Source organism: Polyodon spathula, chromosome 29 (genome assembly GCF_017654505.1).
Source record: "Polyodon spathula isolate WHYD16114869_AA chromosome 29, ASM1765450v1, whole genome shotgun sequence".
NCBI lineage: Eukaryota > Metazoa > Chordata > Actinopteri > Acipenseriformes > Polyodontidae > Polyodon > Polyodon spathula.
Window position 1 is genome coordinate 4,668,921 of NC_054562.1, and position 23,126 is coordinate 4,692,046.

Sequence of the window (23,126 nt, forward strand, 5' to 3'; positions counted from 1 at the left end):
TAAAAATAAGCACACTTATTTTCGTTAAGATAGGTAATGACATAGTGAAAATTATGTCAACTTTACCAAAAGCTTTGCGAAAAGTAAAGCGTTCACTTTGCCATCAGTAAACATAGGACCCGGGGGGAGGGGTGAGGGCGAGTCCCATACTCAGTTTTCACTTCACTTGCCCAAACAGTGCGTCTCCAACGTCCAGACATTGGGGGCGAGGCGTCACCTACGCGGGGGCCGAGCAGAAGTGCGCTTGCTCAGACGTATCGGCGCAAAAATTTAAAAAAGCGAAGCGAGCGGAAAAAAATAACAGAGAGGTTCGTTATTTTTAAACTCGGTAATTATTAACGTCGAGATGTATATATATTGATATTGATATTGATTTGCTTCTATATCCAGATCCGAGATTCCCCGCAGTCGAGCAAGACAGAAACATTAAGGTAAGTGTTTGCATTTTGTCGATAAATCCCCCCGCTACGCATTTTAAATATATTTAAAAAAAAAAAAAAAAACATGGTTAAGACGGGGGCTCGATCATAATCGATATTATAATCGACTTCGATTATAATATTGGACTTTATCGTTTCATAAATAAATGACGTCATCGGACGGTAACTTACTGCACAGCACCGCGCTTCATAATGTTATAATATTTCGTGTTCATTTTTGTTAAGGATTTCTATTAATTGAGAACAGGCCAGCGATCAATATCTATTGCGCTGCAGATTCATTTCAGACAACACGTTTAAAATACAGTATTGTTGTTGTTGTTGTTGTTGTTATTATTATTATTAAAAGAGCCTTTTAATTGCACAATGAAATTGTGAAAACAATCCCTCGCTGATTTTTAATAGGACAGTTGTATCACAGTATCGTCGTATGTACTTTGACAGCGCATTTATTGACCAGGATCGACACACGGCTTATTTTGCGTTAGGATTGCTTTAAAGATGAGACCCACACGCAATCTGAAAGGACTAGGAGTGAGGCAATACACGTTTGGAGAAAGTGAAAGACAGTTATCCTGTTCAACTTGTGAAGAGACAGTCAGAGAGAGAGAGAGACACACAGACAGACAGACAGACAGGGAGACAGTGAGTGAGTGAGTGAGTGAGTGAGAGAGAGACAGACAGACAGACAAACAGTCAGAGAGAGACTTAGTCAGAGACACAGACAGTCAGAGAGTGAGTGAGTGAGACAGACTGTTTTCTTGTCATCCCTGAACTGCGCTCTCATGCTATTTCTTGTTTTATTTTCTTGCCCCCCCCACCCCCCCAGCACTGCAATGAGCCTGGTGTCGACGCCCCAGTCCGGGCCTCGCTCGCATGTCGTAGCCGATCTCGTCTCGGAGACTCGGTTCGTCTCTCCGTCCACCCAGCGCCGGCACGTCCAGCAGACCAGCACCCCGCTGCTCGCCGGCTTCCCAGGCAACGATGACGAGCTGGAGCGAAGACAGCGCCGCAGGTCAAGGGTCGCTGACCTGCACCTCAGCAGCCTGGACACATCGCTGGCAGAGTCCCCGGCACATCGGTGAGGGGAGAGAGAGACAGAGACGGAGGAAGCGGGAGGGAGAGACAGAGGGAGGGGAAGAGAGAGACAGGCATCTATTCAAGTCAGGGAGGGGAATAGTGTAAGGGGCATCAGACAGACACAGCATTAATCTCAGTCAGGAATAAGACTCCTATTGCACAGCAGGGTCACCCAGTCCAGATTTTCTAACAGTACAACTTCGGGGGTGAGCCCCACTCGTGTGTCTAGTAACAAGCTCACGTGTGTTGATTGTTAAACTCTTATCGAAACTAGGAGTGTTACGACACTGTGCCTCAGGGAAAGGGAGGGACATGAAATACCTAAGGAAACAAGATCCCCGGAGGCCAAACCTTTCAAGACATACATATCACCTTAATTATGTCATAGGTTGTTATGTATAGGTGGAATTTATTATTTATTATTATTATTATTATTATTCTTTTGGTATTTTTTTCTCTTAGAAGTGTGACAGGGACTCCCGCGTCCGTGCCTAAGCTGTCCAACGCCCAGATTTCTGAACATTATTCCACCTGCATCAAACTGTCAACGGAAAACGTGAGTGGAGGGAAGCGCGGCTTCACAAATATACCTGAACCATTGATTTGACACACACACAGCTACGGCCAGAGCTTTCCCATCAAACTAGAAGTTTAGGATTGAGAAGAGAGACATAATACAATAAGAAATAATAATAATAATAATAAATAATAATAATAATAATAATCAAGTATATATTTATACAAAGACAGTTTAGCATCATATAATCAAGTAAACTGCACAATGATCTCGCCAAAAAAAGTTTACCGGAAGCCATAATAGCAGTACAGTAGTATCTCATGTTAGATTTCGAAATGCCACATTATTTAATTGGTCAGTTTTTTCGGTAAGTAAGACTACAAAGCGATGTGCGATTCGCTATGTTAATGTAAGATTATTATCCAGCAGCTTTCATTCTAATTTACAAAGCAAAATGAGTTTGTTCCATATAGAGGAGGGTGCGAAGCTTTTGGCCAGAGCTGTAATCTTGGGGCATGAGTTTGACAGACCAGTATACTTCAGGATAAACTGGATTTCACTGGATCATTTTCCCAGCACTGTGGGAATCCCCCTAGGATTGCATTAACCACCTGTGTTTTTAATAAAAAACAAACTGATGAACGCCGCTTTGGGTACAAGGGTGATCAGATCTGGGATCGCTAATCGTTTCAATAATTGGAAAGAGGTGTAACTGAAGTGTAATTGCGCAGTTAGAATCGGCGTTGACCGAGGGCGGGCTGCTGTGTGAAGCAGAAGGGTGTGTGCGTGTTTCTGAAGCTCTGTGTGGCTCTTGCTAGAAAATCACAACCAGGAACGCGTTTGGGCTGCACCTGATCGACTACATGTCGGACATCCTGAGAGAGAAGGACTCGGAGCTCACCAACTTCAAGGTGTGTTGAACTTGGCTTTGTGATTTTTTTTTTTTTTTTTTTTTTTTCCCAAGCTGCAAGGAGGCGTGCCGGACCCTTTTAAACGGTTAAATGTTTAAAAAAAAAAAAATAGGTGTAGGAATCTTTAAACGATTGCTTTTATGAATCGTTCCTAGAAACTCAATGCACTACTGCAGTAGAATACTGCGTGTGTGTAAGATTTGTAAATTCATATTTGTATGTTTTTACATTTTTGAATAAGTAGTTATTATTTTATTTATTTGGCAAATGTCTTTATCCAAGGCGACTCACACAGGTGTTCTAGGGCAGTACAGGGTTTAGTGTACACAGTGTAGTTTACAGTAAGTGTAATAATAATACTAATACTGCTGGAATACAATATGAACTAGGATGCAGCCAGTCAGGATCACAGCGAGTTATATCTGCAGTGACAGATTAGCAGTGCAATAGTGCAAGGATAGCGCATCAGCTGAGGATCCAGTAAGGTGGTGCTGAGGGCAGGAGAGTCCAGTGCAGAGCAGGAGGGGCAGAGAAAGAGATCTACAAGCGCAGGCTGAACAGGTAGTTAAGGGAACGAAAGTGTCTGGATGTTGTGTTTCTTCGTTGTGGATTTACAGCCCTGCTTCTGTCTGTGTGTGTGTGTTGCCCGTGTGCAGGTAGCTGCAGGGACCCTGGATGCCAGTGCAAAGATCTATGCAGTGCGGGTCGATGCGGTCCACGCAGATACATACAGAGTGCTGGGAGGACTGGGAAAGGACTCCAAACCCGGGCCAGGTAGGCACCACGCAGCCTGGCGTCGCCCACAGTGCAATTACTGCAGGATAACTATATGAGGCTCAGTTTTAAAGAAAGGGGTCTTGATACCAGGAGGTTCAAATCCCAGCCACTGACTCGCTGTGTGTGATGACCCTGAGCATTGCACGGCAGTGTCACCCATTCCAGGTTTTACTAGCAGCTTGATCAGCCCCAGTGTGTCTAGGTAACAAGCTCAGGTGTGTCTGATTATTAAACTCCTAGTGAAACCAGGACTGGATCACACTGCTGGCCTCGCGGGGGGTGTCATGAAGTTCCCTGGTTCTCAAAAGTTTTAAATATATTTTTGCGTGTTTTGTTTTTTTTTTTTTTTTTTTAAGAGGGGGAGCAAGAGGTCCAGGAGGAGGAGGAAGGCGGGGAGTCCGAGGGGGGGGCGAAGAAACCGAAACGAAAAAAAGCTACCAACAAGAAGACCGTGGAGCAGAACCTGAACAACATCAACAGCGCGGAGTCCGAGAGGAAGTGTGAGGTGCGAGCAGCAAGCAAGCGTGCAAGAGAGTGCCTCCCTTCAGCAGAGCCACCTCGCATGTCCGCTTATAGCCTCCACCGCCAGCCAAAGGCTTGAAGCATCAAGCTAGGATTTTAGGATTGAGATAGCATTTGGAAATCCGAATCGTTTCGCAGTGCGTCTTAAAGCTGTAACTGGTCCGTGCTCAGAATAATCCAGGCTATTCTGAAAATACATATATATAATGGACTCTACGACACCATGTCTGTCTACAGCCATGGCGAGAAATTTTGCATCACCTAGAATTAAAAAAAAAAACAATTAAACTTTATGAACCATCATTTTGATATTTTTATTCAACCTCATGTAATGAAACTACAAAATGATATCGCAAAAAAAAGTCTACCGGGAAGCCATAATAGATGCACAGTGAGTATTTCATGTTGGATTTTGACATGTCACGTTTTTTCAATTGGTCAGTTTTCCCATTTAAGTATATGGGACAACTACGAAGTGGCGTGTAATTCAATATGATGCAGTGCTGTTGGCCACAGCTGTAGGACGTCATCCGAATCTATTAAACGCTCCTGTGCAGAGTTTAGAAATACTGAAACCCCAATTCAACGACAGTTCCTGTATTGAGCCGTTGTTAACTTTGCCTCCTCCTAAGGCGTTGGTGTGACCTACGAGGCTGAATTTGGAAAACGCTAAAAGGAACACAAATTCCACGCCAAACGTTTTCAACCAGAAGTCCTTTTCAGTGTCTTTGAGAACATTAGCTGAAACGTTTGTTATTGGAAGACACTGAGAAAGGCTTCTAGTCGAAGTGTGTCCCGTTGAATTTGATACATTTTTGATATGGTTAATAATTAAGACTAAATAAAATATTGATTAATACCGCAATAACAGATTTGAAGTGGCCGTTAGACTCCCGTTGCACAGCAGTTTGATCCATTCCGGGTTTTGCTAGTTTAATAAGACACCTGAGCTTGTTATCTACACTGGCTAATGAAGCTGGTTGAAACTGCTATGCAATTGGAGTCTTCTTGCCAGCCTTGCAAGTACAGCGTATTCACACCAAACCTTACAGTAGAGCTAAGATAATGTTTCACATCGCCACGCTGCTGTGCAGTGGGAGCCTGGTTTCCACCCCTGTCTGGTGTCTCTTCCTCCAGGTGGACCCCATGTTTCAGAAGATGGCGTCCTCGTTTGACGAGTCCAGCACTGCCGGGGTGTTCCTGCCGGTGCTGCGCGCTTTCGATTGCTACAGCGAGCTGCTCTTCCACTCCGACGTCACGCTCCTGCGCTCCGGACCGGCCCGGGAGCTGCCCCCCGCCTCCCGTGTCTCCGTGGCTCGTCTCCGAGGTACCCCTGGGGCACGCTTGCCACTGCGCTGTACCCCAGTGCTTTTCTCTGTAGTTGTACTGCGCACGTAACGCAGTTTTCCCTGGTCTGCCATGTTTATTAATATGCTTTAACGTGCCTTGTTAGTCTTTACAATGCTACCCTTATAACAGTTAGAAGGGTTAGTTTACCATGGTTTGTTTAATATGCTTTACCACACCTCTCTGTGCTTTGCAATGCTTCCTTATGCTTTACCATCCCTCTCTGTGCTTTGCAATGCTTCCATATGCTTTACCATACCTCTCTGTGCTTTACAATGCTTCCCTATGCTTTACCAGACCTCTCTGTGCTTTACAATGCTTCCCTATGCTTTACCAGACCTCTCTGTGCTTTACAATGCTTCCCTATGCTTTACCAGACCTCTCTGTGCTTTACAATGCTTCCCTATGCTTTACCAGACCTCTCTGTGCTTTACAACCCTTGCCTCTTTTTGTCTCCCAGCCTCCCTGCAGCAAGCCCAGGAAAAATCCTCAATCTGCCCCTCCCTGGAGGATTTCTCCTTCACTCAGTGGAGCAGCGAGTCTCACGACCAGGTGCGTCCTTCAAACAAAAAAAGAAAATATGAAACTGTTCCCATTGGAGTCTTTATTCCCAGCCCCGCTGTAACACCTGCTCGCTGTCTCTGCCTGCCGTACAGAACGTGTCGGAGATGCTGGAGAAGTACAAGCGCAGCGATCACGTATTCGACGCCAACGCGGAGCCGGAGAGCGAGCCATGGGACTGCGGGCCCAGGGGCGACGAGGACTTCGACGGCGACGACTGCGAGGAGGGGAAGGAGGGAGATGCGAGCCGGGACGCGGAGCGGCGCGAGGGCTGCACCGCCAGGGAGCGCAACCGGTGAGAACCGCGCGGCAAACCCCGTGCAGCTAGGGACAGGCGTTTAGCATCGCCCCGTGGAATGAAACAATCTCGGCTTCATGAAGTCGAATGAAACCTGCTGGAGTTTTAGGAAAACTGCTGGAGTTTTAGGATTTATTAGTTTTTTTTAATTTTTTAACCCTTTTGCGGTCCATTTATTCAGCACTTGTCAGGTGCGTCGGGTCCAATTTATTTTCACACGTGCTGTTTAAAATATCCCCCCCCCAGAGTCAAACAGGTTTAAAAGGCACTGCATTGCAAAAGGACACTCAGCACTGCATCTCCAGCCAAGCCCCACCCCTTGCTCGCTGTATTTTTCACATACCTCTTTGTAGAGGTGCATACTGATAAATCCTCTCCTGATCACTTGTTTTATCACCAAACTCCTCAATAATTCGATCCCAGTCATTATTTTATTACTATAACATCTCAAAAAGCTCTGTAAATGTCTGTGATATTCTTTGAGCGCTGGATGCAGAATTTTTGTTTACGTCTGTGTTATCTCTGATAGGCCCCTTTTTTTTCGGCTTCATTTCGGCTCCTGTCGGTCTCACTCTGCCATTGAAAGGTTCTCTCTGCTTTTTACGAAGAAAACACGACTAGAGACCTGTGCTTGACGTCTTTCTGATGATGTCGGCCAGGGTCCGACATCGGACAGGAAAGGGAAAATTATGAGAATCGTGTAATCAAACTACAAAAAAGTCTAATAGTAGCACAGTAGTATTGCATGTTAGATTTCGAAATGTCGGTTTACATTTGTCAGTCATCTTACCTAGTCTTGTTTCTTGTAAAGCGCTTTGTGGTGGTGGCCCACTATGAAAGGTGCTATATAAAAGTAAAGATTATTATTATTATTATTATTACTGTCAGAATCTAACACCGTGACGTTGCTGATATGTCAGTTCCCATCGTGGTGTCTGATCCTGTTCCCCTTTTTGGTGGTTCCAGAGATGTTATCTCAATCGGGGAGGGAGATATCGGGACCATGTGCCTGCAGCTGTCCTCCAAACCCGGGGAGTACTCCTACTTCAGCCCCAGGACCATGTCGATGTGGGCAGGACCCGGCCACTGGCGCTTCAAACCACGACACAAGCGTAAGACACTTCATTCAGTCCAGAATTGAACGGCATTCAGCATGGTTAGAGATGTGTAAGGAAACTAATATATAGACTTTCCTCTGTGCGTGAAGGAGCACACAAGATTTAAACAGAATTTAACAAGGTTCCTTCATTGATTCCAATAATCAAACACACTTTTTTTATTATAGCTTAGTTAGACACAATAACAAGGACACTAGTTATTAACAGAACTGAAGCAGCCAGTATCGGTTACTCATTTCTTGAAGCAGCAGCGGACTCTGCTGTGTGTTTTGAATCTTGATGCCTTTTGAAGTCCTGCTGTTTTGTACAGTCTCTGCACAGCTTAGTTTCTGGCTGGTCTCTGTATGTCAGCAAACAGGATGACCAGACCACTCCTGCTTGCACCAGGTCAGTAGAGGTCAGTTTTATCGACCCTTTCTCAGGCAATGAAGCAACCTGTCCCCGATAGCAGGTATATAACAAGGCACTTGGCACGGCTGCACTGTTTGCACCGGTCATCTTTTCACAAACTCTTTCGCTGCAGATAAATTATTATTATTAGTAGTAGTTGTATTATTATTTTTTTTTTTCTCCAGAGGATGAGGTCCCAGAGAAGGAAAGGAAGACCAGGAAAGCCAAGAAAGTTTTCGAGCTGAACTTTGACGAAGACGTCAACTTCGAGGTCTACTTCCGGGTCACCAGGGTCAGTGCCGTCACTTCCTCCCGAATCCGTCTTGCCTGCTTTGGGAAAAAAGGCTGCAGGAGATTTATTTATTATACTCACCATATTCAGGGATGGGAATAAGGCTCCCGTTGCACGGCAGTGTGATCCAGTCCTGGTTTCACTATTCTGGGTTTAATAATCAGACACACCTAAGCTTGTTACCTATGCACACTGTGGCTAATCAAGCTGGTAGTAAAACCTGGAATGGGTGACACTGCTGTGCAAGAGGAGTCTTATTGCCATCCCTGTTACTTCGAAATGTTACAAATGTGAAAGTGTCTGGCCTTATATTATTATAGTATTATTATTATTATTATTATTATTATTATTCTATACTGATTATGATACCACAGCTCCAATATATCTTATCATGTAAAGACGAGAGTTTCTATTTTTTTTTGTGTCCCTCCAGGCAGCAACGACCTTCGCCAAGTCTGCCCTGGACAAGCAGAACAAGAAGACAACTCTGCCAGCAGACTTCCACTACGAACCAGACCGGCTCCTGAGACTGAGCCTGAAGCCAGCCAGCACGGTGAGAGCAGACCGGCCAGCCCCCCTCAACGCTACTGCAGCCAGACCCAGACCCCCTCAACGCTACTGCAGCCAGACCCAGCCCCCCTCAACGCTACTGCAGCCAGACCCAGCCCCCCTCAACGCTACTGCAGCCAGACCCAGCGCTCCTCAACACTACTGCAGCCAGACCCAGCCCCCCTCAACGCTACTGCAGCCAGACCCAGCCCCCCTCAACGCTACTGCAGCCAGACCCAGCCCTCCTCAACTGCTACTGCAGCCAGACCCAGCCCTCCTCAACACTACTGCAGCCAGACCCAGCCCCCCTCAACACTACTGCAGCCAGACCCAGCCCTCCTGCAGCCAGACCCAGCGCTCCTCAACACTACTGCAGCCAGACCCAGCCCCCCTCAACGCTACTGCAGCCAGACCCACCCCTCCTCAACACTACTGCAGCCAGACCCAGTCCTCAAGGCTACTGTACAGTTATGGGCCACAGTATATATAGCTATAACTATGGCCAAAAGTTTTGCATCAATCCATGATAACCATGAAAAACAATCCAGCCTTAGTGATTGCATATTCAGGGTGAATTACCTTCAGTGGTCAATTAGTGGAGACAGCTTCAAAGGTTTTGCACCCCCCAGTATAGAATGATCTCATTGTGCTTCATGAAGTCGAGTGAAACCTGCTGAATAATGTTACGCTAACATCTTGAATTGCACACTGTTCTGTAGTTATGCATAGACTTGACGAAAAACTGACAGATTTAACAAGGTGACACTTCAGGAATGAGCTTCTCACAGTGGCAGCAAGTTACTTCAGTTCCAGTTCTTCCACTGGCTGTTCAATAAAAAGATTAAACTTCTTTTTTTTTCTCTTTTTTTTTTTTTTTTTTTTTCCCCAATACAGCTCTCAAAACTGTCGAAAAAGCGTCTCTCTGGGGAGCATGACGAAGGGATCGGGGAATACGACTATAACAACCCCAACGACACCTCCAACTTCTGCCCAGGGGTGCAGGTCAGCTGATTTTTTTTTGGGGGGGGGGGGGTTGTTGATTTATTGAGCTGCACTGTCAGCATTAGAGGTGGTAATAATTGACAATACAATTCCCTGTAACGCCTTTCAGCACAAGGAACCCAAAGAGCTTCATTCATTCACTTGCTCTTCACTGGCTTCACTCACTTCATTCACTCACTCGCTTCGCTTCACTCACTTCATTCACTTACTCGCTCCGCTCACTTGCTTTGCTTCACTCACCCACTCTTCACTCACTCACTGTTGCAGCTTTTATGTTTACATCGTAGTGTGCAATGTAGTCTGATTTGGTTTCTGTATACAGGGATGGGAATAAGTCTCCCATTGCATAGCAGTGTCACCCAGTCCAGGTTTTACTAGCAGCTTGATCAGTCCGCAGTGTGTCTAGGTAACAAGCTCAGGTGTGTCTGATTATTAAGCTCCCAGTGAAACCAGGACTGGATCACACTGCTGTGCAAAGGGAGTCTCATTCCCATCTCTGCAGTAATCTGTTACAATCCAGACGGCAGGCTTATCACCATGGCTGTTGGTCATATACTTTGAAAGAAGTAGCAAGGTGCTTCATACATTGCCAGAGAGTTGAATTGCATTGCTCAGCCCCGGCTCTGTGTGTGTGTAGATGGGAGACAGTGATGATGAGGACGACCACAGTGGCTTCACGGGTCCGGACGGCATGTTTGAGATGACTGGTCACCCTGGCGCCGGAGAGAACGGGCTGCCGGGCAGCGCCAGCGGGGCGGACATCACCTCGTACGGGGAGGACAACCTGGTGGCAGAGCCACAAAAGGTAACGCCACGAAACAGAGGCGTGGCACTTCGCTTTTAAGAGTTTCCCCCCCCCCACAGTAAAAGCACACAGCGAAGTGTGCCGGACCACGCAGGGTTTTTATTGTGATGTTGGTACAGCTGGGGCCAAAAGATTTGCCTCACCCAGAATTATGATTTGAGACATTTAATAAAAAAAAGAAAAACTGTGTGAACATGATTTTAGATCTTGTAATCAAATGGAAACCACACAGTGATATCGCATGAAGTCTATTGGAAGTCTATAGTAGCACAGTAGTGTTTCACGTTAGATTTTGAAATGTCTCGTTGTTTTTAGGTAAGGTGCCCGGAAATCTACGGATCCCTGTTCATCCTCTCGCATCTCGGTCACAGCTGAGGAACGTGCTCCCAGCAACATGGATTTCGTTTAGTTTTTTTGTTCTTCTGTGGAAACAACTAAATGTTTTTTTTTTTTTTTTTTTTTTAAATCGCAAGTCCCGGCTTTTTCATTTCAAATTGGAAGCGATTCCTCTTTTGTTAATGTAATTACAGTCGCACAGCAGAGCGACTCTGATGGTGTGTGCCCGGTTTCCTGGGGGGAAAAAGTGGATCGCAGTCTAGAATTTAAAGGGGGGGGTTCCGCTGTTTCTAAGGTTTACGCAAAATCGCTGTACTAGTGCTACGTCTGGGGAATTAGTAGAACGGATATATTAACAAAAAATAAATACTTTTGAATGGATTTTGTAATTTACATAAATAAGATTGGACGTATTTGACAGTATAACGATAGAGAAGATATTCAAAGTGAAATAATAAAAGCTGATAATACTGTATGATTGTATGGCATTAGAATATATTACTGAAACATTAAAGATTGACAACATTTTGACGTGTAAAGCCTTTTAATAATATACAGTAAATAAATCTTTGCGATTTTACAGACAGAAAATAAATAAATGAAACCAAGAAAGAGAAACACATTACCATACAATCTGGCAAATAAAATGATCAGACAGAAAATGCTGAGTGCAGTTAAATTCCCCTTTAATCAAATAGCTGTCGCTTCTTCCTTTTACCTCACTGCGCTTGCGTGATCTCCTTTTTCCCCAGTCTACTTTTTCCCTACGACACCAGCATCAAATGCTTGATTTTTTTCTTTTTTCATGCTAGCTTTAGACAAGACGGGTCTCTTGTTAACTGTGTCGCGATCTCGTTCGGACCCTCTGCTTAGTAATCAAAAAACGAAGGCTTGGCCAATTTAAAAACCAAGTTGTTTCACAGAAGAAGAAAAAAACCTGTAATCAATTTTACTATTAACAGTTTCTCAGCTGAAATTTGAGATACAACAGGGATACAGTATAATTGTAAATCTCGAAAACCTACTCACTTCTAAATATTTTGTAGTCATCTTTGTATTACTTTAGTATAAATACATGTTAATTTGGATTCATATGTTGTTTTTTTCTGACTTTATGTGAATGAAAAGACACACATTTGCCCGTTTTCCCATTGGAAATAGTGATATTTTGAAATATCACTGTCCTGGTCACAAAAGCAAAGTTTGAGGGGAATAATATCCATTTTCTATACTTTTGAGGCATAAGCAATTAGGAAATAACACTTACTACCCAGGAACAAAAATTGTGTTACATAGTGTATAAACAGAATATTTGTTGTGGTTTCAAAGACTATAAAGCTGCATAAGAACATAAGAACATAAGAAAGTTTACAAACGAGAGGAGGCCCATTCGGCCCATCCACGTTTGGTTGTTAGTAGCTTATTGATCCCAAAATCTCATCAAGCAGCTTCTTGAAGGATCCCAGGGTGTCAGCTTCAACAACATTACTGGGGAGTTGATTCCAGACCCTTTCTCTGTGTAAAAAAGTGCCTCCTATTTTCTGTTCTGAATGCCCCTTTTTCTAAGTCCATTTGTGACCCCTGGTCCTTGTTTCTTTTTTGTCATGCTGAAAAAGTCCCGGAACCCCAGGTCGACACTGTCAATAAGATTTAGAATTTTGAATGCTTGAATTAGGTCGACGTAGTCTTCTTTGTTCAAGACTGAACAGATTCAATTCTTTTAGCCTGTCTGCATATGAACATGCCTTTTAAGCCCGGAATAATTCTTGTCGCTCTTCTTTGCACTTTTTCTAGAGCAGCATATCTTTGCTTATAGCGAGGTGACCAGAACTGCACACAGTATTCAAGATGAGGTCTTACAATGCATTGTAAGATTTTAACATTACTTCCCTTGATTTAAATTCAACACTTTTTACAATGTATCCGAGTATCTTGTTAGCCTTTTTTATAGCTTCCCCACATTGCCTAGATGAAGACCATTTCTGCAACAAAAACTCCTAGGTCTTTTTTCATAGATTCCTTCTCCAATTTCAATATCTCCCATATGATATTTATAATGTACATTTTTTATTTCCTGCGTGCAGTACCTTACACTTTTCTCTAATTTGCCATGTGTCTGCCCAGTTCTGAATCTTGTCTAGATCATTTTGAATGACCTTTTGCTGCTGCAACAGTGTTTGCCACTCCTCCTACTTTTGTGTCGTCTGCAAATTTAACAAGTTTGCTTACTTACCAGAATCTAAATCATTAATGTAGATTAGGAATAGCAGAGGACCTAATACTGATCCCTGTGGTACACCGCTGGTTACCACACTCCATTCTGAGGTTTTTCCTCTAATCAGTACTTTCTGTTTTCTACAAGTTAACCACTCCCTAATCCATGTACATGTGTTTCCCTGAATCCCAACTGCGTTCAGTTTGAGAATTAATCTTTTGTGCGGGACTTTGTCAAAAGCTTTCTGGAAATCTAAATAAACCATGTCATATGTTTTGCAATTATCCATTATCGATGTTGCATCCTCAAAAAAATCAAGCAAGTTAGTTAGACACGATCTCCCTTTCCTAAAACCATGTTGACTGTCTCCCAGGACCCTGTTACCATATAGGTAATTTTCCATTTTGGATCTTATTATAGTTTCCATAAGTTTGCATATAATAGAAGTCAGGCTTACTGGTCTGTAGTTACCTGGTTCAGTTTTGTTTCCCTTTTTGTGGATCGGTATTACGTTTGCAATTTTCCAGTCTGTCGGTACCACCCCTGTGTCAAGAGACTGCTGCATGATCTTGGTTAGCGGTTTGTAAATTACTTCTTTCATTTCTTTGAGTACTACTGGGAGGATCTCATCCGGCCCAGGGGATTTGTTTATTTTAAGAGCTCCTAGTCCCTTTAACACTTCTGCCTCAGTTATGCTAAAGTTTATTTAAAACTGGATAGGAACTGGATGACATGTGGGGCATGTTGTCAGTATCTTCCTTTGTAAAAACTTGTGAAAAGTAATCATTTAACATATTTGCTATTTTTTTTTCTTCCTCTACGATTTTGCCATTTGTATCTCTTAAACATTTAAATCTCCTCTTTGAATGTTCTCTTGCTGTTGTAATATTGGAAAAACATTTTGGAATTGGTTTTAGCTCCCTTAGCAATGTTCATTTCTATTTCTCTCTTGGCCTTTCTAACTTCCTTTTTGACTTGCGTTTGCAGTTCTGTGTACTCTTTCTGTGTACTTTCTTTTTGGTCCTTTTTTAATGCTCTGTAAAGTGCCTTTTTTCGCTGAATATTTTTTTAATTGATCTATTAAACCATTTTGGCAATTTAGTTTTACATTTAGATTTGTCTACTTTAGGGATGTAATTGTTTTGCGCCTCTAGTACTACATTTTTGAAGAACAACCATCCTTCTTCTGTGGATGTTTTCTCTATTTTACTCCAATCTACTTCTGTTAGTCTCTGTTTCATACCTTCATAGTTTGCTTTTCTAAAATTGTAAACCTTAGCTTTAGTCTTTACTTTTGAGGATTTAAAAAACACTTCAAATGAGACCATGTTGTGGTCTGAGTTTGCCAGTGGTTCTCTGACCTCTGTTTTAGTTATTCTGTCTTCGTTATTTGAAAAGACTAAATCAAGGCATGCCTCCCCTCTAGTGGGTGCCTTCACAAATTGTGTTAGGAAGCAGTCATTTGTCATTTCCACCATTTCTATTTCATCCTTCGCGCTACCCACCGGGTTTTCCCATTTTATTTGGGGGAAGTTGAAATCCCCCATTAATATGGCTTCTCCTTTGCTACACACATTTCTAATGTCATTGTATAACAGATTATTGTGCTCACTGTCTGAATCTGGCGGTCTATAGCATGCTCCTATTATTATGCAATTTTTGTCTGTTATTCTGACCCATATTGATTCGGTTTTATTTTCTTTGTCCAGGTTTAACACCTGGGCTTCAAGACTGTTTCTTATGTATAGCGCTACCCCTCCTCCTCTTCTGTCCTGCCTGTCTTTCCTATACAGTGTATACCCACAAATATTATATTCGTCCCCATCACTCTCAGATAACCACGTTTCTGTAACACCTATCACATCATAGTTACCTGTTAGTGCAGTAGCTCACGTATTGATATACTATAAACCGATAACATCATCTCTCTTTTCTATAGAAAGAAAACAGAAGGCTGAAAAGGCGACAGCGAAAAGTCCATAGGAGGAAGAAAAGTCCACACCTGAGCTTGTTAGGAATCTCGAACAAAGAAGATGGACACATGTAGTAAAACCTGGACTGGATGACACTGCTCTGCAATAAGAGTCTTATTCCCTCCCTCTTTCTTTCTCGTGCAGGTGAATAAAATCGAGCTGAATTACGCAAAGACAGCGAAGAAGATGGACATGAGGAGGCTGAAGAGGAGCATGTGGTGTCTGCTGACAGACCGGGAGGACAAGGCTGTGGAGGTGAGACACGAGATCCGGGTTCAAACCACAAGCCCTTTGTTCAGCGCAATGAAATGTAAGGTACTGCACCTCTCATCAATTACTCCTCAAAAAGCTTTCAAGCTGGGGCAGGGGTGTCCAGTCAATCCCGTTCCGGGAAGCGTGGTTCCTCTCCAGGTTTTACAGGTAAAATGAGACCCTGAACTGCTTCAGGGTCTGGAAGGATTTATTTAAATAATTTAGAACAGGGTTGGATCAAAGACCAGGAGTGGAAGAGGCAGTATGAAGACCCCGGATCTGGGGCTTGGACTCTATTTAAAAAAAAAAGATTAGGCAAAGGTCTTAAATTTCTAGTTTCTGTAGTCAATCAAGCTTTATTATCTTAAGACGGACCTCTTTGTCTTTTTAAGGAAATAAAAAAGGATGGATTATTGAAGTTAGGGCTTTTTTTCCTCAAACAAGTGTGCCCAGATAAATGCTTTTAGAGGAATAATTGATAAATTGCATAACAGTTTTTCTTAATCTTGTTATTAAAATAGAACAGAAATGATTTGTCACTGATAAGTCCTGAAAGCCCTAGGGTTTTTTTTTGCTTTTGGGCTAGTGGTCTACACCAGGGTTCCCCAATCCTTACTGGGGGACCCCCTGTGTTTCCTGGTTTGCATTCCAGCCGAGATTTCAATTACTTATACCCTTAATTGAACTGATAATGTGCTTAATTAGACCTTTTTAATTGCTCAGCTCCTAAAAGGTTGCCAATTTTCAGTTCCTTATAAAGTGGTATTGTTAACCTGACCATGTTTCATTTTGGGGGCTCCCTTCAGAGTAAAGCACTCTGCGTGGACGTGGGCGGTTCCAGTCCAGGCTATTCCTTTGCCGACCGAGGATGGGAGTTCCCAGGAGCTCCCAAGGGGCGGTGCACAATTGGGGCAACCCGCCTTCACGTTGGGCGCGGCTTGCACACCGGCGCCGCGGACGTGGTCTGGACACTCGCGGGTCTCTGCGGACTTGCCTGTGAGCTGCCACCACGTGCGAGCTGCGGCGGCCGCCCGATGCGTTTCAGTCTTCTCGCAGAGCCGGTCCGCACGTGAAGCCACCTCCGGACTTTAAGCAGACCGGACAGCGTGTGTTTGTCTTTGCCGCTCCCGAGTCAGCGCAGGGGTGGTAGCGGTGAGCCAAAACAAAATAATTGGACACGACTAAATTAGGGAGAAAATAACAAAATAATAATTAGCTACTACTAAATTTAAAAAAAGTTTACCTTGAATCAAGTGCATTTTTTTTCTTAACATCAACTGAAAAAGACCTTGGAAAAAATATTAAATATGTCAAATAAATCAGATCATTGAAGTTAATGGAGAGCTGAAGCTGGGATGAAATGCAGAAGAACCCGCGTTCCTCGACACAGTTTAAGATCAAACGGGCATGCGATCTCAGCGCTGTGCTGCCGAGCGTTGGTCCTCACAGTCTCTTGTCTTCTGTGTGAAGCAGGTGGAGGAGGAGCAGAGAGAGGTGACGGGAGAGAAGACTTTCTGTAACTCCACCAGGGAGCTGCTGCACAGGTAAGACTTTTTTTTTTTTTTTTTTTTTTTTTTTTTTTTTTTTTGAAAGCATGTTGATTCATTTTTTTATTCTAGTGAGTGGGTGACAACCTCCTAGTTCATCTACAGCTCTGGACAAAAGTTCTGCGTAACCTCGAATTTTAGGACTGAGACATAAACAGAAACTATAGGAACATAGTTTAGATCCTTTTACTTAACATCAGGTAATCAAAGAAACTACAAAATGACATTTCCAGAAAAATACTGGAAGCCATAATAGCAGGATGTTCGATTTCGAAATGTCACATTTTTCAATTGTCAGTTTCTTCTGTTGTGTGGGAAACTCCAAAGCGATGTGCATTTCAGTATAACACGGTAACATTGTTCAGCAGCTTTCATTTGAAGCAGAATGAGTTCATTCTATCGGGGGATGCAATGCTTTTGGCCAGAGATGTGCTGGTGTAATCTCATCCACATTAATGTTGATGTCTTTTATTTAAGTTTAAACGTTTTCAAATGTGAGGGATTGAAGTAAGACTCCAACTGCATAGCAGTGACACCCATTCCAGGTTTTACTACCAGCTTGATTAGCCCACAGTGTGTCTAGGTAACAAGCTCAGGTGCGTCTTGGGGAAACTCACAGTGAAACCAGGAGTGGATCAAACTACTATGGAATGGGAGTCTTCCTTCCACCCCTACTTTTTATATATGATATTATCTGATACTTGAAGTCTTGATTTTATTTATTTTTTGAAAAGGTAACATTGATGTTTTTCTCTAAAGCAGGAATGGATCAGACTGCTATGCAACGGGAGTCTCTTATTGCCATCCCTGTAATGCAGGGGTCTCCAGTCCAGGTCCTTGAGGGCCCTCCTGGTTTTTGTTCCAACTGTACCCAAATTGGACTTAATTGAACCAATTAATTTAGTGTCCCGTTCAAACCCAAACCTTAACCCTTAGCGGTCCATTTATTCTGTGCTTGTCAGGCGGGTCGGGTCCAATTCATTTCACACGTGCTGTTTTAAAAGCTCAAATCTGATTTTTTTATTTTTTTTTCCCGGCTCCTGTCGGTCTCGCTCGGCCATTGAAAGAATTTCTCGGCTTTTTCCAGAGAAAAAAACGACTGGAGTCCTGCGCTTGACGTCTTTTTGATGACGTCGGCCTGGAAAGGGAAAATTGTAACGTGGGACCTGGTCCCGCACAGGACCGCAAAGGGTTAAGTTTCTAAACGTTTAGGAAGTGGAAGCGGACGCCCCCGTGCCTAACCTGGCTGTCTGATTTTGGTCTCCTTTGGTTTTCTGTCTCCTGTCTAGGCTGCCCTCTACGATGGCACAGAACCTGTCTGTAGCTCTGGCCTTCTCCGCTCTCCTGCATCTAGCCAATGAGAAGGTGGGTACTGCAGAGGAACCCAGGGGCCTTGTCAAACCCCAGCCCTCGAGGGGCGCGGGCTGGTCTGCTTTTCATCCCAGCTCTCAACTAACTCCACCCACGTCATTATTTGATTTTTTTTTTTTTATATATTTTTCCAAGGTCATTTACAATTGATGATTTTTTTTTTTTTTTTTTAAATGCACTGGATTCAAGGCACACACTGCCTGTGAAACATGCCTTTATAATATACAGCACTAGACCCAGATATTGATGAGATCCAGCACTCTGAAATGTCTTTATAATATACATCACTAGACCCTGATATTGATGAGATCCAGCACTCTGAAATGTCTTTATAATATACAGCACTAGACCCTGATATTGATGAGATCCAGCCCTCTGAAATGTCTTTATAATATACAGCACTAGACCCTGATATTGATGAGATCCAGCCCTCTGAAATGTCTCTATAATATTCAGCGCTAGACCCTGATATTGATGAGACACAGCCCTCTGAAATGTCTTTATAATATACAGCACTAGACCCTGATATTGATGAGATCCAGCCCTCTGAAATGTCTTTATAATATACAGCACTAGACCCTGATATTGATGCGATCCAGCCCTCTGAAATGTCTTTATAATATACAGCACTAGACCCTGATATTGATGAGATCCAGCCCTCTGAAATGTCTTTATAATATACAGCACTAGACCCTGATATTGATGAGACACAGCCCTCTGAAATGTCTTTATAATATACAGCACTAGACCCTGATATTGATGAGATCCAGCCCTCTGAAATGTCTTTATAATATACAGCACTAGACCCTGATATTGATGAGATCCAGCCCTCTGAAATGTCTTTATAATATACAGCACTAGACCCTGATATTGATGAGATCCAGCCCTCTGAAATGTCTTTATAATATACAGCACTAGACCCTGATATTGATGAGATCCAGCCCTCTGAAATGTCTTTATAATATACAGCACTAGACCCTGATATTGATGAGATCCAGCCCTCTGAAATGTCTTTATAATATACAGCACTAGACCCTGATATTGATGAGATCCAGCCCTCTGAAATGTCTTTATAATATACAGCACTAGACCCTGATATTGATGAGATCCAGCCCTCTGAAATGTCTCTATAATAATCAGCGCTAGACCCTGATATTGATGAGACCCAGCCCTCTGAAATGTCTCTATAATAATCAGCGCTAGATCATGGTGTTGATGGCAGTAAGAAGCTGTTTTTAACCCACTCCAGAACAGCTGCTAACTCTCTCATTTTAATTATTTCAGAGCCTGGATTTGCAGAAGGTGGAAGATTTGTCCGACATTCTCATAAAACAAGGCCACTGATTTTACATATATATATATATTACTGTGTTTTTAGGGTTACATTTTGTTCAATTGTTTTTACGGATATTAAATATTTTGTGACTTTTACTGTCTTCGGAAATTATTATTATTTTTTTTATGATCCTTTTTATAGCTGTCTTCTCCGAAATATAATTTAACAAAAATAACACGCCGTGAAGACTCCCTTACTGGCTGTTAGATTTGTTCTTTCTCTCTCTCTCTCTCTCTCTCGACATTGAAACAACGAGTAAAAGGGAACGGTCCAAAACACCTGTAGGTTGTGCGAAGTTACAGCGGCTGTTTCTGGTTTCAAGTGTTTGTTTTCCCCCCTTCTGTTGCTGCCATATTTAGTAGCAAAAGCTTGTTGAAAGACATGAAACGGTAGACGCGTCGGTCCAGACGTGACAAAGAGAAGAGCCCTTTTATCAAACTAAACAATAACGAATCGCAAGACCTTTGTAATCCTACCCCTTCACCTGAAGAGGAGACCTCTCAGGTCTGATTTATGATAGTTTAGTGCAGAAACAGGCGTTGCATCTGCTGTAGCAAACAGTAAAGTCGCGCATTCTCGCTTGCCCTGTAGAGCAGACTGCATTGCACGAATGCTTTTGAATCTTTTAGGAGATCGTCACTCAGTAGAATTATAAATATGCACGAAAGGGTTAAACTTAAAAACAAACAAAACCGTAATCAACGATTTGTAAAGGATCAATAATGCGGGACTGCCGTTCCTGCTTTTATAAAGAAAATTCACTTCTCTGTATTTCCTCTTCTTATTTTAACGCCTCTTCTGTGTTTATCTCGACTGCTTTGTTGTGTGTCGGGTTTGTATGTCATGTGATTTTTATTTTTAGCTTTTTTTTAAATGTTATTCTCAACTGTACAGTTTAACTAAAAGTATTTCACGTCTTTTTAAAGAGTCTCGCTCCCTTAATAAAACACATTTTGAAGTGATTGTTTATTAGTTTTATTATTGTAAAACATTCATTTTAATAATACAATTATTAATACAACGTGCCCTTCACAGAGTTAATCAGACTTCAGATAATCAATTCGCAAGGATATTTAAATAGCTTTCCTTATCAAGGAACCTGCTAAAAATATATATCAATCTAGATTTTAAGTATATAACATGCAGCGCCTCGCTCTTCTGCAGGTAGCAGTGCTGGTTCCGACTCCTGGGTTCTGTGCAAACCGGGCCAGAGGCGGATCCAAAAGATACCAGAGCCGCTCTGATCCAACTGCTACCCCAATCCTGCAACCCTGACTGAGGGGGGTCGACCATGACGTCATCGCCCGCCCTCTGTCTGTCTGTCTGTCTGTCTGTCTCGCCACTCTACGGCCAACTGCAGCACGTGTGAATTAGCTACTAGCGAAGGGCATTTCCATAGACTAATGCAAATTTAAAAATAAAATGTAAAATGCACCCAAGTCATAATTCGCGCAACGCCGTTGTTTTTCATTTTTGACACTGGTGATCAAAGCTCTGGTTGTACGAATTATGTATCTCTCTCTTTATAGATAGATAGTGTGTGTGTTTAGGACGTTCGGGCAAAAGCCCTTCTTCAGCTGTTCGCTTTTCCTTCTACTCGGCGGATATTCTGTGTTCCGTATTAATCAAAATACACGAACAAAACACACACACACGAGAGGAGCAAACAGCAGCACGCAATTAAAACAACACCCTCACCTGAGGAAACGCTGTGAAGCACCATGACGCCAAAGACCGCTTTACAATCGGATTTGAAACCGGAGACTATAAGAATAGTTCAATTAATTTGTATTGATCGGTTATGTGAAACGCTTAAGCTAACAGGATCCACGCTAGCTGTGTGTGTTTATTTACAGACAGGGGACCTGTGTAGAAGTCTTTACCTGCGGGTTAAGTCTGCAAAGCGCGCCCCCTAGCGTGTAAACGGGAGAGCGCACACCTGGCCGCGCAGGTAAGCCGCGCCTCTCCAGGTTGCTGGTGTAAAGCGCTACAGGTGGGCGACTTGACTCGGTTCACGACAAGACGGTTTCACGCACACGTTTGAGGAAGCAGGAAATCGAGCTGTGCGACAGCGAAGGAATGCGACTAAAATAATAATTAAAAAATACCAGGAAGTTAAGCGAGAAGGGACTACCCTTAAAAACAATTTAAAAGCAACACAAGAGCATCGGTCCCGGCAGCAGATCGGCGTCGTGAGAGCAGAAGAGAGCGAAGAAAGGCGCTCACAGCAAGTTTGCGTTGTTAAGTCAGAGACTATGGAGAGGACAGCGGTGAGTAGTTCATGAAAAGCACCGTGTTGCATTGTTATGCGTGTGTTTGTTTTTTGAGCTGTGGTTCTTCAGCGACATCCACAAAGGCCTGTCAACTAGGAAATGTGTTAATAACTTACAAAATGGAGGGCCGTTTCTTCAGAGGTCACCCGCTTCTCCGGAATCCGGACCCCGGCGGGGTTTATTCAATACGAAATGCGGCGTGACGCCCGGTGAAGAGGGGAGTAAACTGGTCCGGACGGTGATCTGCGGGTTTACACAGAGCTCGGCTCTCGATCACACCCGTCCCGCACTGAAGCCAGGCGATTTCTTAAAAGTTAAGTTTTAAATGGCCTGTTTATTTACTCTCGGTTTATAAGATTTTAAAAAAAATGTGTCATTTTAAGCAGTTAAGCGGTTAATGCGGAATTATTATTATTATTATTATTATTATTATTGTAATTATTATTTTTTTGTTGTCTGTTGTTGTTGTTGTTGTTGTTATAAATATTGTTGTATGCTGAAGCATATTTAACAATTTTGACTTTTTGTTTGTTATTCATGAAACTGCGGCCTATTCAAAAGTGTAAACGTCGTGGCAAATAATTGCCCCGTTCAATTTTACAGCATTAATTAATATTATCCAGCACTTGATGCGTGCATTGTCAAACTATATGTGGTGTTGTTGTTGTTAAACTAATGAATTGTTTATAGTAAAAGTGTGTTATTCAAATGTATCAATTCAGGGAATAACTAACATTGTGACAGCAACGGTAACACGAGTTGTTGGGTATTTTTTTTTTTTTAAAAATCGGTGTTTTATATATAATTTGGCGTTAGTTAGTAACTCTGTACAACGCGTTTGCTGTCCATCGTGTTGGGCGGTACCGGGTTAATGCAGAATAGTTGATGGGGGTCTACACTGTAACACGCCCGCTTTGAGGGGCCGCCTCGAACCGGAGACGAACCAGCCAAGAGATTCAGAGACACTTTATACTCGGGGCAAAAAACAGACGTGTCATAAAGAGACGTGTTTGTAAATCCAATCGGGAGTGTATTGTCTCGTCACTTGCTTCGCGATGCTGTTTGTTTGTTTGTTTGTTTGTTTGTTGCTCTGTCTTTGACGCTGTGTCGAAGGTTGGGTTTTGTTAATGACGTTGGGAATGATGTGATCGCCTCGCCTCTTCGCCGCTGTTGCGTGACGCGCTCGCTGAACAATGCGCTCGCTTTCAGGAGCT

The 23,126-nt window shown here is 43.0% G+C and overlaps 2 protein-coding genes across 2 annotated transcripts in view; both read left to right on the forward strand.

Annotated features, from left to right (window-relative positions):
- The first annotated feature begins 132 nt into the window (after nucleotides 1-132).
- LOC121302230 (condensin complex subunit 2-like) lies at nucleotides 133-20,585 on the forward strand. Its single transcript, XM_041232064.1, has 19 exons — nucleotides 133-308; nucleotides 391-431; nucleotides 1,270-1,521; nucleotides 1,983-2,076; nucleotides 2,856-2,948; nucleotides 3,605-3,722; nucleotides 4,082-4,230; nucleotides 5,385-5,574; nucleotides 6,055-6,146; nucleotides 6,251-6,450; nucleotides 7,420-7,565; nucleotides 8,147-8,253; nucleotides 8,687-8,806; nucleotides 9,697-9,804; nucleotides 10,442-10,609; nucleotides 15,278-15,388; nucleotides 16,856-16,929; nucleotides 18,222-18,297; nucleotides 19,588-20,585. Exons 3-19 carry the CDS (start codon nucleotides 1,277-1,279, stop codon nucleotides 19,645-19,647), a joined length of 2,151 nt encoding a protein of 716 aa, XP_041087998.1. The 5' UTR covers nucleotides 133-308; nucleotides 391-431; nucleotides 1,270-1,276; the 3' UTR covers nucleotides 19,648-20,585.
- A 1,045-nt stretch (nucleotides 20,586-21,630) lies between these two features.
- Nucleotides 21,631-23,126, forward strand: part of vamp8 (vesicle-associated membrane protein 8 (endobrevin)) — a 4,989-nt gene continuing 3,493 nt past the window's right edge. The window contains exon 1 of the mRNA XM_041232065.1: nucleotides 21,631-21,909. Coding sequence (XP_041087999.1) covers nucleotides 21,895-21,909 — 15 coding nt within the window. The 5' untranslated portion in view covers nucleotides 21,631-21,894. The remainder of the gene's footprint in view (nucleotides 21,910-23,126) is intronic.

Excerpts from the sequence above, each read along its gene's own strand:
- LOC121302230 (XM_041232064.1), top strand. The coding sequence starts at position 1,277 with ATGAGCCTGGTGTCGACGCCCCAGTCCGGGCCTCGCTCGCATGTCGTA. Across the intron at positions 2,949-3,604 it reads CGGAGCTCACCAACTTCAAG|GTAGCTGCAGGGACCCTGGA; the intron begins GTGTGTTGAACT and ends GCCCGTGTGCAG. Across the intron at positions 6,451-7,419 it reads ACCGCCAGGGAGCGCAACCG|AGATGTTATCTCAATCGGGG; the intron begins GTGAGAACCGCG and ends TGGTGGTTCCAG.